The 15,694-nt window shown below is 33.8% G+C and overlaps 3 protein-coding genes across 8 annotated transcripts in view; 1 reads left to right on the top strand and 2 right to left on the bottom strand.

The window, feature by feature from the left end:
* The window catches only part of LOC135841343 (dipeptidase 1-like), a 705,386-nt gene that overhangs the window by 682,682 nt on the left and 7,010 nt on the right, over positions 1-15,694 (top strand). For 4 of the 5 annotated variants that reach the window (XM_065358262.1, XM_065358263.1, XM_065358266.1 and 1 more), the window contains one exon: positions 10,861-11,037. The exons of the other annotated variant lie outside the window; for it this stretch is intronic. In XM_065358262.1, coding sequence (XP_065214334.1) covers positions 10,861-11,037 — 177 coding nt within the window. The remainder of the gene's footprint in view (positions 1-10,860; positions 11,038-15,694) is intronic. 5 annotated transcript variants of the gene reach the window in all.
* Positions 453-3,028, bottom strand: LOC135841349 (speckle-type POZ protein B-like). 2 transcript variants are annotated; one of them, XM_065358275.1, is made up of 2 exons: positions 2,803-3,028; positions 453-1,800 (listed from the first exon to the last, which is right to left on the bottom strand). In XM_065358275.1, exon 2 carries the CDS (start codon positions 1,791-1,793, stop codon positions 696-698), a length of 1,098 nt encoding a protein of 365 aa, XP_065214347.1. In that variant the 5' UTR covers positions 1,794-1,800; positions 2,803-3,028; the 3' UTR covers positions 453-695. The 2 variants fall into 2 exon arrangements, with proteins under 2 accessions (XP_065214347.1, XP_065214346.1); XM_065358274.1 differs by having other exon boundaries at positions 2,799-3,026.
* On the bottom strand, positions 3,827-5,691 carry LOC135841351 (speckle-type POZ protein-like). Its single transcript, XM_065358276.1, has 2 exons — positions 5,476-5,691; positions 3,827-5,079 (listed from the first exon to the last, which is right to left on the bottom strand). Exon 2 carries the CDS (start codon positions 5,051-5,053, stop codon positions 3,995-3,997), a length of 1,059 nt encoding a protein of 352 aa, XP_065214348.1. The 5' UTR covers positions 5,054-5,079; positions 5,476-5,691; the 3' UTR covers positions 3,827-3,994.

Here is a 15,694-nt window from a genome sequence, read left to right as displayed (position 1 = left end):
TTGGCATGTCGAAATTAGGGTATATCCCAAATTTCAGCTTTCTTGGTCAATTTGGTGAAATTTTGATTTTTTCTCTCATTTTTGACCTAAATTTGATTTTCAAAAATTCACCAAAAATCGAAAAACGCACTTTAGCACTTGAAATTTTGACAGGTGATGAATTTTTGCATGATCTTTCGATCTACCTTCGTAAAGTTTGAAAAAGTTCGTGCAAGTCCTATGTTAAAACGCAAAATCTGCGATTTCGGCTGACCTGTCAATCAAAATGGCCGCCATTTTGTAAGTAAGGCCAACTCTTTTTTTGGGCAAGTTTGCTTTAAAATGTTCCTTAGGATGTCCCCTTTAAGAAAAAAGTTGTCCCGGAGGATCGGCGGGGGGGGGGGTGCAATTACTCCTATTGTCATATGCCGGACTATTAGGAGAAGGAAAATTAATGAAAAAAAATGTTTTCTAGAATAATTTTTATTGGGTAATTAATAATTATCTATTAAAATATAATATAACGGTATGAACTCACACATAACCCCAATGAATGCACATGCACTTAAATGGTATGCAAAATGATTCAAACAACAGTAATAGTGTTTCAAAAATAGAAAAATACCTAGTAAAAAAGAAATATTTACATACTCGTATAAGGATTTCAGCTCGAATTAAATTTTTTTTATTTTCGTTTTCTCGTTTAAAGTATAGTTTTATGTCATTTTCCTTTTCGTTCCTCGTTTTGGTTTGACATTTCCACTTTTGACATCGCAAACCAAATCTGAATAGTTATCGAGCACATCTTTCCATCCATCAGTGCTCATCACAGCGAAGGAGTTCGATTTAATAAAAGAAATTGCCGCAGCTTTCAATTTTTCCGATTGATGCAAATCAGCCATGATCAAAATATTTGCAGCATTGTCATGCGATAAACGTTTGCATAATGCATCTTCGCATAAAAACTTGAGGTTTTGCAAATCATATTTATCGGCCGCGACGAATAAATCCACGAATGTCGCGGTCTCCGTAATTTTCACGTTTCCAGTGTAAATGTAATGTAATAATTCACGAAATACGTCAGGTTCGATATCGGTTATTTCTACTGGATTGCTATTGGCCTCTTTCATGCCATGTTTGAACATAGCCTTGAATACAGAACACCGAGCTGAGAGAATACCCTTATAAGCTTTGAATTGTTGGCCATTCACAGACAATGTGACGTCACAAAATTCTTGATCTTCTAATAATTGGGATAAATCATCGGATAAGGTACATGATGGCATGATATCAAACCCAGGCTGGTTGGATACTTCATGTTGTGAAGTTGATGGAAGACGCACAGTGATTTCACACAAGATGGATAATTTATCATCTGGTAACAGGCTTTCTTTTCTTTCGAATAAGGCGTCTCTTTCAACGAAATGACCGATACCCCATTCTTTATCTGGTTTGAATTGGCGGAATGTGCTTCGTCTCTCTAGGGCAACTCTTTGCTCAGAATCCAAGATTGAAAACTTGAATCGCGCCAATAATTCAACATTTGCTTCGACACAGGTGAACTTGAGAGACAATTTGAGAAAGTCGAGGTTGTATATTCTGCAGTTGTAGCGGGGTTGAAGTGATATGGACCATTTGTGTCTCTCATTCGAGGGAGTGGAGAATTGAGGTGATGATATTTCTGTATTAGAAGGCTCGAAGCGCTCTCCATAGCCATGAACTATCCATAGATAATTGAAATTTTCGCAGTGTTGTTCGAAATCAAGTGGCATGGTGGAACTCCATTTACGAACTATTATCTGATTTTCTCCCATGGTGAAGCTGTGAAATGCAAAACGAACATGATTAGTATACGCTGTATACGCGTATGTCGATTCGAAGTATGGCTTAACTTATAAACTTATGTAGTAGGTAGGTATGTAGGTATTCCAAAAAAAGAATACTGCTTTCTCCAATTTTTCAAAAACATTTCAATTAAAGTCAGTTTTTACGAATTGAAAAAAAAAACGAAATGAAATCACTTAAATATGTACTATGTATAAAAGTCACGAGTTCAATTTTTTTATTCGAAAATAAACAATGCATGATTTCAACAAAATGGTGCTTAATTTTCTTCTTTTTTTCTAACAACTTAATCAGTTACTTTTGATGATTTTTTTCAAGGGCAGAGCAGGCAATAAGTATTCTAACGTGCAGTTTTTGTGATTTCTATTGAAATTCTCATTTTGTTTTTGAATGAAATTCTTAGTTCTTACGAATGTAAATGTTTTTTTTTCTTTTTTTTTAAATGTGACAGGGGAAGGAATGAGGTACATAATTATTCAATCTAGAAATCCTTTTAGATAGCCTCTAGGTAGAGAGCTATGGAAAGTGTGCTTTCAGTCTTTCAAGGATGAATTGAAAAAATTATTGATACATATAATCAAAAATTGTAAACTACATTTTGCCCTTCTCAGTAAAAGAAAAACTACCTAGGTGAAACGTTTGAATTTGATAATATGTTTTTTTTAATAGAAATTTGAGTTTCCGATTAATTTATTAGTTGAACATACCTATCTGGATTGATAATAATTCATTATTCGCCTGAGACCCTTCATTTTGTGATATTACCAAAAAAAAAAAGTGATTCTAAAAAAATTGATCCATTTTGCTGCCCTTCTCTGCAGCCTTGAAGTATGTTCTCAAAAACTAATAAACGCCTCTATAATATCTACAACTAGATATCGCGAATAATCGGCGACATTTTTGAAAATCGAAGTACCTATGTACTTAGAAATGCTATGATATGTATAACAATAATAATATTGAAAACCACATACCTACTATGCGCAATGTTCACTATTTTATTTCAGCCAATGAAAAATATTTCGAAGAACAGTAAACAACGAACACTTTCTAACGTAAGCAGAGCTGAAGGTTGTATGTAGAAGCTGAGCAGAACACTGTGCAGTAAAAACTAAAGAGGAAAGGTCGAATACTGAAGATTTTACATCAACAGAACATTGAAGGTGTCTTTCCAGCTCTGTTATCTTGCTGTTGTTTGTCTGCAGTCTAGTTTCGATGATTTACTGTCCATGAGGGTGGAGGGTAGAAGAAGTGGTTTCGTCTTTTTTTGTTGCCAAGTACCTATTGAACCTCTCTTCCCTTTCCTTACAAATGTTTTTTTTTCGTCTTCAGACTGTTTTCTTCGAATCCTCTCGCCCCTCGGTATACTTAGGTACGCGACAACTGAGAATAAGATTAATTATTGAAATGAAGGTTCCAATGATCACACTTTTTAGTTATTTTATTATTTACGGTGGATGGTGATGGTAATGCGGTTTTTCTACTTAGGTTCGAAATTCAGAATTTGGCTGTTTAAAAATTTAAGAAAATTCAGTTCGTTGAAAATTTTTCCGAAGAGAAGCCGATTGCGTCAATTTTATTTTTACTGTAAAAAAGTACTTTAAAAGTGATCAGCTCGAAGTTCTGAAAATGTCAAGTGTGGAAAAACGAATTTCCAAAAGTTTCTGGTCTGAGCAAAATTTAAAATTTCTGTTGAAAAATCATCATTCTAATTCAAAAATTTTAAAACCAAGAAAATAATCTCTTCGCACGAAAAATGTCGTTTTATCCACTTTTCGATCTTGTTTGTTTTTTTTTCACGTTTAAAACTATTAAAAACAATTATCATTCTAATTTTAAAATTTTGAAATCAAAAAAAATGAATTCCTCGCATTGGAAGTATCTTTTTTTTTACTTCTCGAAGTACGAATTTTTTAAATCTCTCGCTATCGCTTCGTTCGTATAAAATCGTCTCTCTCTTTTGCATACTTAATGAAACTCCAAAAAATTTAGAAGAAAAATATCAATTTCCATACATGTATTACGAGAGCAGGAAATAAAAACAAACCTTAATGAAAGGAAAGAACTGCAATAACAAAATGCTAATAATACCTACGAGCTAAATAACATATTTTGGTACGTAACTATATACACAATAACACAGAGCACAACATCTCAGTACGATAGATAACTATTTCTTAATATCATTAATCAAGTATGGATAATTATCGAGCACATTTTTCCATCCTTCAGTGATCATGACAGCCAATGGATTCGATTTAATGAACAAAATTGCAGCAGCCTTCAATTTTTCAGCCTGATGCAGATCAGCGGTGATTAAAGCATTTGCTGCGTTTTCATTCGATAGACTTTTACATAATGTATTTTCGCATGTACTCTTGAGCCTTTTCAAATCGTATTTATTCGCTGCGACCAATAAATCCAATGTCACCGTTTCCGTACTCTTTAAATTCCCTGTGTAAACGTAACGCAGTAATTCGCGAAATGCTTCAGGTTCGACATCAGTAATTTCAACTCGATTATTTTGGGACTCTTTCATCCCGTGTTGGAACATGGCTTTGAATACAGCAGATCGCGCGGAGAGAATACCCTTATAAGCTTTGAATTCTTCACCTTTCACACATATCGTAACATCGCAGAATTCTTGATTTTCGAATAATTGAGATAAATCATCGAGTAAGGTACACGGAGGCAGATCCGTCGGTATGATATCGTATACTGGCTCTTCACAAGTCTGATGAGTTGAAGTCGGTGTCTCAGAACGTATAGTGATTTCACATAGGATAGATAATTTATCATCTGGTAAGAGGGTATTTTGTCTTTCAAGCAAGATATCTCTTTCAATAAAGGTTTCGAAAAAATATTCTTTAATATTTTTAAATTCCCGAAACGCGCTTCTTCTGCTGTGGGCAATTCTTCGCTCGGAATCCAAGACTGATAACTGGAATCGAGCAATCGTTTCAATATCATTTCCACTGACGCAGGTGAACTTCAGACTTAAGGAAAGAAAGTCGAGTTTGTAAAATTCCGAATGGTAACGAGGCTTGAGTGTTATGGTCCATTTATGGTTTTCGTTCGAAGGGGTGGAGAATTCAGGCGAAGTTAGTGATGTACCAGAATCGTCATAATGGGTTCTGTACTGATTAATCTCCCATAAGTAATTGAATACTGTATCAGATGGTTTGGTAGAACACGATTTATGGATTATTAGCTGACAGTTTTCTTCCATGATGAAAGTGGCGGCACAATTCAACTCTGAAAAACGAAACGAACTTGATTAGCTCATGCTTAGCGAGTATTTACCAATGTAAGAAGAGAACAGTGTTTTGATTGATCTTTCTTTATGATTTCACGATTTCAGTGATTGGAACCAGTCGGCATTAAAAGTGGATAATGGAGCTCAAAATTATTCAAAATTGTTACGTGGGTGAGAGAGGAGTGTCGAGTTGTCGAAAGTGTCGAGTTTTCGACACATTTCTCGTCCAATTTCAAGTTACAACTAATTTTGTCGATCTTTGTGTACAATAGCGTATTCTCAGTTTTACTCACTGATAAACATCACGATTGATTTGTTATCTTTTTGAAGTGTTAGTGTATTACAATGGATACATTTTTTTGGAAAATATAAATAAATTGATGTGATGTACTTACCAAGTGCAGCGTTCACGTACTTTTAAATCTTGATTCAAATAAGTTTTATTTACCGTCCTTCGCACCTAAACTAGCTTACATCATTCATTATCACAGAAATATCGCAACGACCGGCAGAGTTTAATCAGGTAGATTGGAATCGGATGAACTTGAATACTGATGTTAACTGATGTGATGTTAGTTGTACGTTGTACTGCGATTCACTCCATAAAAGCGCCATCTAGTATCCATCGTATGAAGTGAATTATTACTCGCGTGAGTGCGAATAACCGGTTTCATTCGTCATAGGGCGTTTACCAATCGGAGCAATGCGGGCATGCATACTCTCTGCCTTGTCTACGTGGAGGACAACTCTCCAGCGCTACTATTGATGCATACAATTTTCTTCACAAAAATGCAATTTTTTCGATTGTTCGTGAGTTCGGGTGAATTTTTATGTGGTCTCAAATTAAAGACAATGAAATTCCCTATCGATTGATGTTAAATTTTTATCATTTCGCCGTGAAAATAACGATTTTATAATATGAATACTTCCATTTACCGATTTTTACATACTACATATATCAACTTCAAACTCAAAATACTCAAAATTTTCAGTGAACACATACCTAGGTATTTTAATAAAGCAAAATGTTCGTAATTTTATCGTCTTCAAAATGGGGGTCTCTCGAAATCTCTACATTTAACCGTTGAAAAGTTTTCGAAGCTGTAAGTTGCGAAAACAATGCAAAAACCAGCTGCGTGCGGAAGTGTTGAACTTTGAACTAAAATTACTCAAAATTTTGAGTGGACACATAGGTATTTGAGTAATGCAAAATGTTCGTAATTTTATCCTCTTTAAAATACTTTTTTACCCAAAGCTCTACCTCTGACCATTTAAAAGTTTTCGAAGTTTAAAGTTGCGAAAACCAAACAAAAAACCAGCTGCGGGTAGAAAACATTGAAATTTGAACTAAAAAGTAAAAATACTCAACATTTTGAGTGGACACATAGGTATTTGAGTAATGCAAAATGTTCGTACTTTTATCCTCTTTAAAATACTTTTTTACCCAAAGCTCTGCTTCTCACCATTCAAAAGTTCCTGAAGGTCAAATTTGCCAAAAGTGATAAAATAATTGTGCTATTATGTTCTCACAAGGGAACCTCTTGAGGTGTCCGCTTCCGATTTGAACGGGACCGCGATTTTGGGAAAGAGCACGTTCTAAAACCCCCAAATCCAAATTTTCAGCTGCCCAAGTTCATTTTTCGATTTTTGGCGAATTTTTGAAAATCCAAAATTGACTGTTTTGGTGATTTATGCTTTTTTTTTTTGTTAAAGTACGTAATTGATCAGTAAAAATGTTCAGAATAAGACCTAAAAAACTGATATTAACCCCCCCCCCCATCCAAATTTCGGCATTTCCAGCCATTCTTGAGCCTCCAGCGCTATTTTTCAATTTCTCCAGAATTATTAATTTGCTCCAGAAGGCGATTGGGCAGCTAAAAATCGAGTTGTGTGTCATACTCAACCTGTTCAACGAATTTATCCACATTCGAGCCGATTCTGAAGGGGACACCTCAAGAGTGGTTTTTTGACCAGCTTTTTTCATAATAAGAATATCCAAAAATCAAAAATTTCTCATTTGCGAGAAAATTATCGAAAAATGCGCGAATCGTTGTATTTCGTCATTAATCAAGCCCACGAGGGAGAATTTCCCCATTTCCAGCCTTTCTGGAGCCCCTGGAGAAATTGAGAAATCGCGCTGGAGGCTCCAGAATTGCTGGAAATGGTGACATTCGCCCTCGTTGGGTTAGTTCATGACAAAATACTGTGATTCGCGCAAATTTCAAAAATTTTCTCGTAATCGGGAAACTTTTGATTTTTTTGGATTTTTTATTTGAAAAAAAAACTGGCCAAAAAACCACTCTTGAGGTGTCTCCTCCAGAATCGGCTGAAATGTCGATGAATTCGTTAAACAAGTCGAGTATGACACACAACTCGATTTTCAGCTGCCCAACTTCATATTCACGTCTTCTGGAGCAAATTAAAATTCTGGAGAAAATGAAAAATCGCGCTGGAGGCTCCAGAATGGCTGGAAATGCTGAAATTTGGATTTGGGGGGGTTAATATCAGTTTTTTAGGTCTTATTTTGAACATTTTTACTGATCGATTACGTACTTTTTTTAAAAAAGCATAAATCACTGAAATAGTCAATTTTGGATTTTCAAATATTCGTCAAAAATCGAAAAATGAACTCGGGCAGCTGAAAATTTGGTTTTGGGAGTTTTAGAACATGCTCTTTCCAAAAATCGCGGCCCCGTTCAAATCGGAGGCACGGAGGCGGGCACCTCAAGAGGTTCCCTTGACAGTCACATTACCCATTACCCATACCTATAGTGTTGATCAGTGACCTCTTTCTGACTTTGATCTTCAAGAACTTGAGCTTTGGGTAAAAAAGTGTTTCAAAGAGGATAAAATTACGAACATTTTGCATTACTCAAATACCTATGTGTCCACTCAAAATGTTGAGTATTTTTACTTTTTAGTTCAAATTTCAATGTTTTCTACCCGCAGCTGGTTTTTTGTTTGGTTTTCGCAACTTTAAACTTCGAAAACTTTTAAATGGTCAGAGGTAGAGCTTTGGGTAAAAAAGTATTTTAAAGAGGATAAAATTACGAACATTTTGCATTACTCAAATACCTATGTGTCCACTCAAAATTTTGAGTAATTTGAGTTCAAAGTTCAACACTACCGCTCGCAGCTGGTTTTTGCGTTGTTTTCGCAACTTTCAGCTTCGAAAACTTTTCAACGGTTAAATGTAGAGATTTCGAGAGACCCCCATTTTGAAGAAGATAAAATTACGAACATTTTGCTTTATTAAAATACCTAGGTATGTGTTCACTGAAAATTTTGAGTATTTTGAGTTTGAAGTTGATATATGTAGTATGTAAAAATCGGTAAATGGAAGTATTCATATTATAAAATCGTTATTTTCTCGCGAAATGATAAAAATTTAACATCAATCGATAGGGAATTTCATTGTCTTTAATTTGAGACCACATAAAAATTCACCTGAACTCGCGAACAATCGAAAAAATTGCATTTTTGTGAAGAAAATTGTATGCATCAATAGTAGCGCTGGAGAGTTGTCCTCCACGTAGTGAACGGCAGAGAAACGCAACAATTTGGTAAACGCCCTATTGGTAAAGTCGGAACTCGGAATTTTATCTACCGTCTAGCAAACGTCACCGCTTCAGTTACATACTTATTTATTTTTCTTTCATCTCGTAAATAATGAATTGCCGATAGCAGACTTTTTTACCTATATTATTTTCAAAATTCCGAAATCTAAAACTTTTTTTCATTTTCTAATTTCAACTTCTAACCTTCAAAATTTGCCTCTATTTTCAGGGCGATTTGTTCTCTCGGTTAGAGTTGGACTTGTATGTACATACTTGCGTTTTTTCATGACTTTTATGATGGGTCGTTGAAGACCTCCTCTTTCACGTTGCATGATCGAAAATCGTCTAAAGCGATGGTTTTTACTTCTCAATTTTGATTTAAAGTAGACTGTACAGATTCTTTTACGTATTTTTCAAAATTTGCATTTATTTATGAGAAATATTCGTGAAAAAATTCTGAGCTTCTAAGATATTTTTGTGAAAAAATTAACCATCCTGGGACAAAATTTCACGTAACCAAAATTCTAGAACATAAAAAACACGTTCAATTCAGTAAGAATAAAAATGCCTAAACATCGATACACCAAGTTGGAAAGTAATGGGTGGAAAAGCAGAACATTAATGAAGTCATGAAAAAATTTTCAAGACCAACTTTGGGCAGAATGAATTTTTAAAAATTGCACGGGGTGTCCATCGAAACAAAACTGGTACAAGGTACGAAACGAATTATACCCGGGCCTAAAATGCCTTCAAAAAATACAAAAATTTCTTTTAAAAAAAAATACGTCATTAATTATTATTGTGATTATTTGATTTTGGCCAGAAAATGGAGTAGGTACCTCTAGACCGTTTCTTGTTAGTTTTTGGTGTTGTTTGAAAAAATTGAATTTGAAACTGTGTCTGACTCAACCACAGGTCCTTACTTGTGTCTGAGAACACCCACTGATTGAAAACTGTGTCTGACTCAACCAACACATATTTTTTACTTGGTACTCATTACAACCACAGATTCTAAACTATGCTTGACTCAACCAAGGGGTATTTATACCTCAGATCCTCCCCCCCGATTTTCCCAGCCAATTAGCAAGATGTGGTATGTGGTTCGAACAAAGAAAGAGGAATTGTAAACAAAAATGTCGAATACCTAATTTCAAATTTTCAAAAATGATTATTTCGTACAAAAAAAACTGAATTTTTCCATTAATTTGGTTGTGTTTCCAAAATTTCTCAAATTAATTTTTCTATTCTTGAAAATTTTTAAAACTAGCGCAGCTGAATGAATAATGTGATCAAGCAAAGCGAGGGCAAAAATTCTAAAAAATTCTTCATTTTTTCAAGACAAAATTTCATGTTTTCAAATGAGAACCAATTTTGGAAAAAATTAGAAATTGTTTACAATTAATGTTTGACGAAAACTAGGACCTTTTTTGGTACTATTTTGCAAAATTTACGACTTTCTGGCAGTTTTGAATGGAAATTTATCCCAAAAATGCTCAATTTTTTGCCAACATTTTTCTGACTAGGGGGTTAGACACCTCTCCCCCCCCCCCGTTTAGCACGCTTCTGTTCATACGTTTTAAATCATGAATTTTCAACAGGTTTTCACTTTTCACACCAAAAATAAATGTTTTTTTAGAATGAATTTTTTCAAAAGCTTCCATGTACTTACCTACTCGTATATTATTTTCTGTCATAACTAAGTACTTATGTATCACCAAAAATAGTAGTGGATAAATCTTATGTATCTCTTGTATGGATAAAAAATTTGATAATTTTGTACTATTATTCCCTTGCGATGTTATCATTATTTTTACTTGATAGTGGCCATCAAAAGAGCACCTAAACTGAACAATTGATTTTTTGTGTTCTGCAAAAAATTTTGTAAAATTTTTCGAATCCTTAAACTCTAAATTTTTTCCACGTTTAGTCGTACAATTTTTTTTGTCATGCTCCAAAATCATCTTTCACCAACCATACCCATTGAAGCACGAACACGAAATTGTAAAAAAATTGACTTACCCTAGGCAGCGTAAATTACCATCATTTTTATTCGCTTTCTATGTAGGTAGGTGAGGTACTACGTAGTACGTACATTGTTGTTATTACCACTCGTGCATACAATATTAATCCATTTTATAGGAGTTTGTCGCAAACACAGCAAAGTGTAGCGTGCGAGGCGTAAAGTAGATAATTTATCTTCATATTCTTACCTCGTTTCTTCAGGGTATTGTTCGCGAAATGAACAGGCTCGGGATGCTGGTGGATTTAAGTCATACGTCGGTTCACACTATGGAAGATGCTTTAAATGTTACTAAAGCACCTGTTATATTTTCACACGCTTCAGCATACGCTTTATGTAATTCCAATAGAAACGTACCGGATCATATATTGAAGAAAGTGGTAACGTATTCCAATCCTTTTTTTTTTTGTACTCGTATGTGTATAGTTATACGGTGTCTAGGTATAACTTATACCTAGTATAATTGAATTAACCTTCCGTGGCGACGCAATAATATCTATACGTGCTCATTTACTCGTGTATAGCTATTGGTGGGTACCTACTTTAGTAATAAAGGGGTAGAAAAGCTATACTATACTTGTACCCGCGCCATTTGGGTCGTATAGTTCATTTGGTTATGTTTCGGGGGTCAAATGGTTGACGTTTCGGTTCAAAAAGGTATACTGTGTACTGATTGTGTGTAATTTAGCGAGAAAAAAGGTCACAATTATTCCGCAGATGTGTACATTCTGACGCTTACATATCTCTTCTTGGTAGTGTATCCGCATATTATTACGAAACTTGAGATAGAAATAGAATTTTTCATTTATCTGCTCCTTTGAAAATTTCACAAGTGTGAGGGTGGTGAAGATGAAGGAATCGTCTTCAGAGTATCTCTTGATGCCGCATATCCGGCTGTAGATTCAGCATTTTTGACCCAGAAGGACATCTACTTTTGATTTTTTCCAAAAATTGACAAAAATACTCAAAAGTCTCGCTTTTTGCCGAAAATCTTCAATAATTACTGTTAAAAAAAGTCTTGTTTTTTTTTTAATCAAAAAATTACAAAATAAAAGTCCAGCCTGTCTCGATTGTAAAATAGTCTCACTTTTTTCCCCAAAATACCCAAAAGTGTCACTTTTTTACCATAAATTGCCAAAAGGTAATGTATTTTGCTGAAATTGTCAGTCTTTGTTTTCTGTCAAAAATTGACAAAAAATTTCGTTTTTTGCAAAAATGCGAAGCACTTGCTTTTTCAGCAAAAATTGCTAAAAATTACCCAAAAGTAAAAGACATAGACATAGACATTTATTTTTTAAAGTGCTTACAACACAATAATATTTTGGTTTTAAAAGCACTTATACTATTTTTTGAAAAATTAAACCAGATGGAGTAATTTATCATTTATGATTAATTTAATAATATTATTGAAATTTAATTTATTATCAATGAATTTGTTTAAATCATCTTTTAGATTTTGAAGGTTTGAAAAGGGACAAACAATCGAAAGGTTGTTATCGAAAATTACGTTACAATATTGAAGGAATTGAAGATCTGATGGCATTTGCTATAACTTGAGAGTATTTTTCGATCACATCACTGATGTTTTCATCAAAATTTGAAAGAAATTGTTCCACGATTGAGTTGAAAAGAATCCAATCAGCATTTTTGTAAAGGAATTTTTCTTCAGTGGTGGGTTGTTGAGATGAATCAGCAATTTTTGTAATCAGAGGATAATGATCACAGCTATGGAAGTCATCGCAGATATTTTTCCCAATAATTTCCAAAAATTGCTACTTTTTGCTAAAATGGTCAAATTCTTGCTTTTTGATAAAAGCTCTTGTTTTTTGCAAAATTCCCAGAATTTTTACTTTTTTTAAAAAAATTACCAGAAGTTTAGATATGTCCAATAAATATCAGAATATCACTTCCGCCATTTTCAAAAAGTCTTGCTTTTTCTTAAAATTGCCAAACTCTTGATTTTTACTAAAGTTCTGTGAAAAATTCTCGATTTTATTTTTCAAAAATGTACAAAAATTCTCGCTTTTTAGCAAAATTGCTATAAATTGTCATTTTTTTGAAAAAGATTCCAAAAAGTAGGTATCACTTTTTTCCAAAAGTTGTCCAGAAGTCTCGCTTTATTGCCAGAAACTGTCGAAGAGCCCTTCTTTTTCCAGAAAATGTCAAAGTCACCCTTTTTGCCAAGAATTGTAGTTTTTCACCAGAAATCATAAAAAAAAATTTCGGTTACAAATGCCAAAATGTCTCGCTTTTATTCCAAATATGCATGTTGCAAATTTGTTATGATTTTTTGTGCATTTTGCTCTCGTTTTGTTACTTTTTTTTGTTACTTTTTCGAGATTTTTTGAAAGTTACTTTTTTTGGGAGAAAAATTAAGTACGAGCCCTTCGGGCTTTGATAATATAGTAGGTAAGTAAATATTTTATGCACACCAGATTTCATATTTTCAAGTTAATTTGGCAGAATTTTCAATTTTTTCTCGTTTTTGGCATTTTGGTTTTCAAAAATTCCCCAAAAATTCAAAAATACATTTTTACCTAAAATTTTAGCTGTGAATGTGATGTATTTTTTCATGTTCTAAGCAGACTAAAGATAAAGCTGAGCTTTTGGAGTTTTGCTTTTGATGAAAAATATTGCTAAAAATGTAGCTTTTGGCTTCAGCTTTCTAGGTCAATTTGGTGACATTTCATTTTTTTCCTCATTTTTGGCCCAAATTCAATTTTTAAAAATTCACTAAAAATCTAAAGATGCGCTTTAGCATCTGAAATTTTGGCTCATGATATATTTTTGTGTGCTCTTTAAATTTAGTTTCGTACGGTTCAAAAATTTTCGTGCGAGTCCCATTAAATTATTCACTTGGTCTTTTTCAATGGAATTTAGGTACATCTTAAAAAAGTTGGTGAAAATATTTGAAATGCATTGATTTATGATCGGTTTCATGTGCTTATTAGGAGGGAGGGAGTGGGGAGTTGCCGGATACATCTTGGTAATTAACTAATTACGTGACTTCCTGACTTATGACGCCATCCATGTGACATATTCTCATATCCTTATTGCTCCCATCTAATGCTTCTACAATGCTTTCGATCCCTTCAAACACCACTAGCGCCAGAAAAGGAAACTAATTTAAATCATCGAGAAACGGCAAATTTTAAAATTTTCATATTCTGTGTACTAATCAATCAGCCCTATTCGATAGTAGAATGGTTAATTTATTAGACTCCGGCTGTTGTATAATCGAGTTTTTCCAGACTGGAGGCCGGACTGAGGAGCGAGGGGTGCGACGCGACGTGGCGGAATATTTCATCGTTGAAATTGTTACGAACAAAGTTCGAAGAGTACGGTGAAACTTCGACACTAAATGATGTCAGACGTCAAATTCGCCAACAACTAGTACACTCAACTTGGCCGAGTTGATTGACTCAGATAGATGATAATTACCAAGTCCCTCAATACTTTCGTTGGCCAATTATCGCTTATGTATCCAGGCTACAAGGCGACGGCGACATGCGAATGAAATTTAAATATCGATATTATGAATTTAAAATGTAAATTGTTTTGATAATATTTTACCATAATAATTTCAGCCGATCAAATCTGTTGTAGCGTTTATTCGTGTTGATTTTCGTTTTAAAATATTAGCTGCTTTTTTTTACAGGGGATTTTTGAAAAGTTTTTCAGATTTCAATATCGTAATGGAATTCAACTCGCGACCGTTTGTTTTCATTTTTGACACATTTGTAATGAACATGAGAGGAATATAGCGCATCGTAGTAGGTACCTAGAAAAATGAACTGAAAACTGAAAAGCTAAAAGAAAACGTTTGTCTTTGAAGTATATATTTGTACTACTACACGCGGCTTTATTATTTCAAATTTTTTTTTACGCTTTCATGAATTTTTGTGGAAGAAAAACGTGTGTTTAGGTAGCCTAGATAGGTAGACTCGCGTTTGAATGTTTTGTTTGAATTTTGACGTTGAATGCGAGAAATAAATCCCATAATGGGACAAATCTTTCTTTCGGTTTGTATGCAGATGAGAGCGAAGTAAGTTTGCATTGTGTGTGTATTGCGTACGAATGTATACATTTTTGAAATTTATTTCCATCACGTGCGATATCGTTATCCTTTGGGATTTTTATTTTGAAATTAACACGTTAATTGACTGGCGCGTCATTGAGGATGCAGATAGTGCCGACAGCTTACTGTGAGTTACCTGCATACTTTTGTAGGTATATTTGAGTTTGGGAATAAAATGAACGAAGTTTGAAATTATTCGGGTAGTGTGTTTTAAATCATGAATTGTTCTGTAGTCTGTGCCTTGTTAGTGCCTCAAAACTCACAACCAAAGGCATAAATTTTCTATCAAAATGTTATTAAAAAAGAAGGAAATTGAACACGGTTTGATCGTATACAAAACAACAACTATTAAATTTTGAATAATTTCTGCATAATGAGTGTGTCTTATTTAAAAATAAATTATTGGTAAAAAAATTTAAGATCTTTTTGTTCGTCATTTTTTTCTGAGGGCTCTTGGTTGTTTGCTATAATCGTTTCTTGTAAAGAGAAAATTGAGGATGATTTTCAAGGTTTTTATTTTACAAACAATCGGTTCAAGTGAGAATATTTCAAAAATGAAGACCCTAGAAAAAAATGAATATCGATTCAAGGTGAGAAATTGCATACTCTGGAAATTTGCTCTTCTTCGTAACAAATTATTTTCATGTTCTTCTGTAAATTGGTTTTCTGTGGTAAAAAGTGTGAAATTTGCAACATTTTGTTTTCTCTAGAAATAAATTTCTGGTAAAAATTGAAGGTTCTGCAAAAAAAATTTTGAAAAAATGAAAAGGCAAAAATTTGTCAAATTTGGAGTTGTATGTAGTTGGCAATGGTAGCCAAACTATTTGTTCCTAAAATAAACGATTCATGAAATTTGATGGCAATTTCTAAGGTCGACATGGAATTTTAGCTACTATCTTTTAAAATTGCACCATTAGTTACTGCGCAAGTAAGTTGATTAGAGGCTGACTGAAACAATA

Source organism: Planococcus citri, chromosome 3, assembly GCF_950023065.1.
Source record: "Planococcus citri chromosome 3, ihPlaCitr1.1, whole genome shotgun sequence".
In the NCBI taxonomy this organism is placed as follows: Eukaryota; Metazoa; Arthropoda; class Insecta; order Hemiptera; family Pseudococcidae; genus Planococcus; species Planococcus citri.
The sequence above is the reverse complement of the archived record's forward strand: the minus strand, read 5'-3'. Positions and strand labels throughout refer to the sequence as shown.

Bases quoted from the DNA above. Each gene is read 5' to 3' on its own strand.
- LOC135841351 (XM_065358276.1), bottom strand. From the start codon at position 5,053: ATGGAAGAAAACTGTCAGCTAATAATCCATAAATCGTGTTCTACCAAA.
- LOC135841349 (XM_065358275.1), bottom strand. From the start codon at position 1,793: ATGGGAGAAAATCAGATAATAGTTCGTAAATGGAGTTCCACCATGCCA.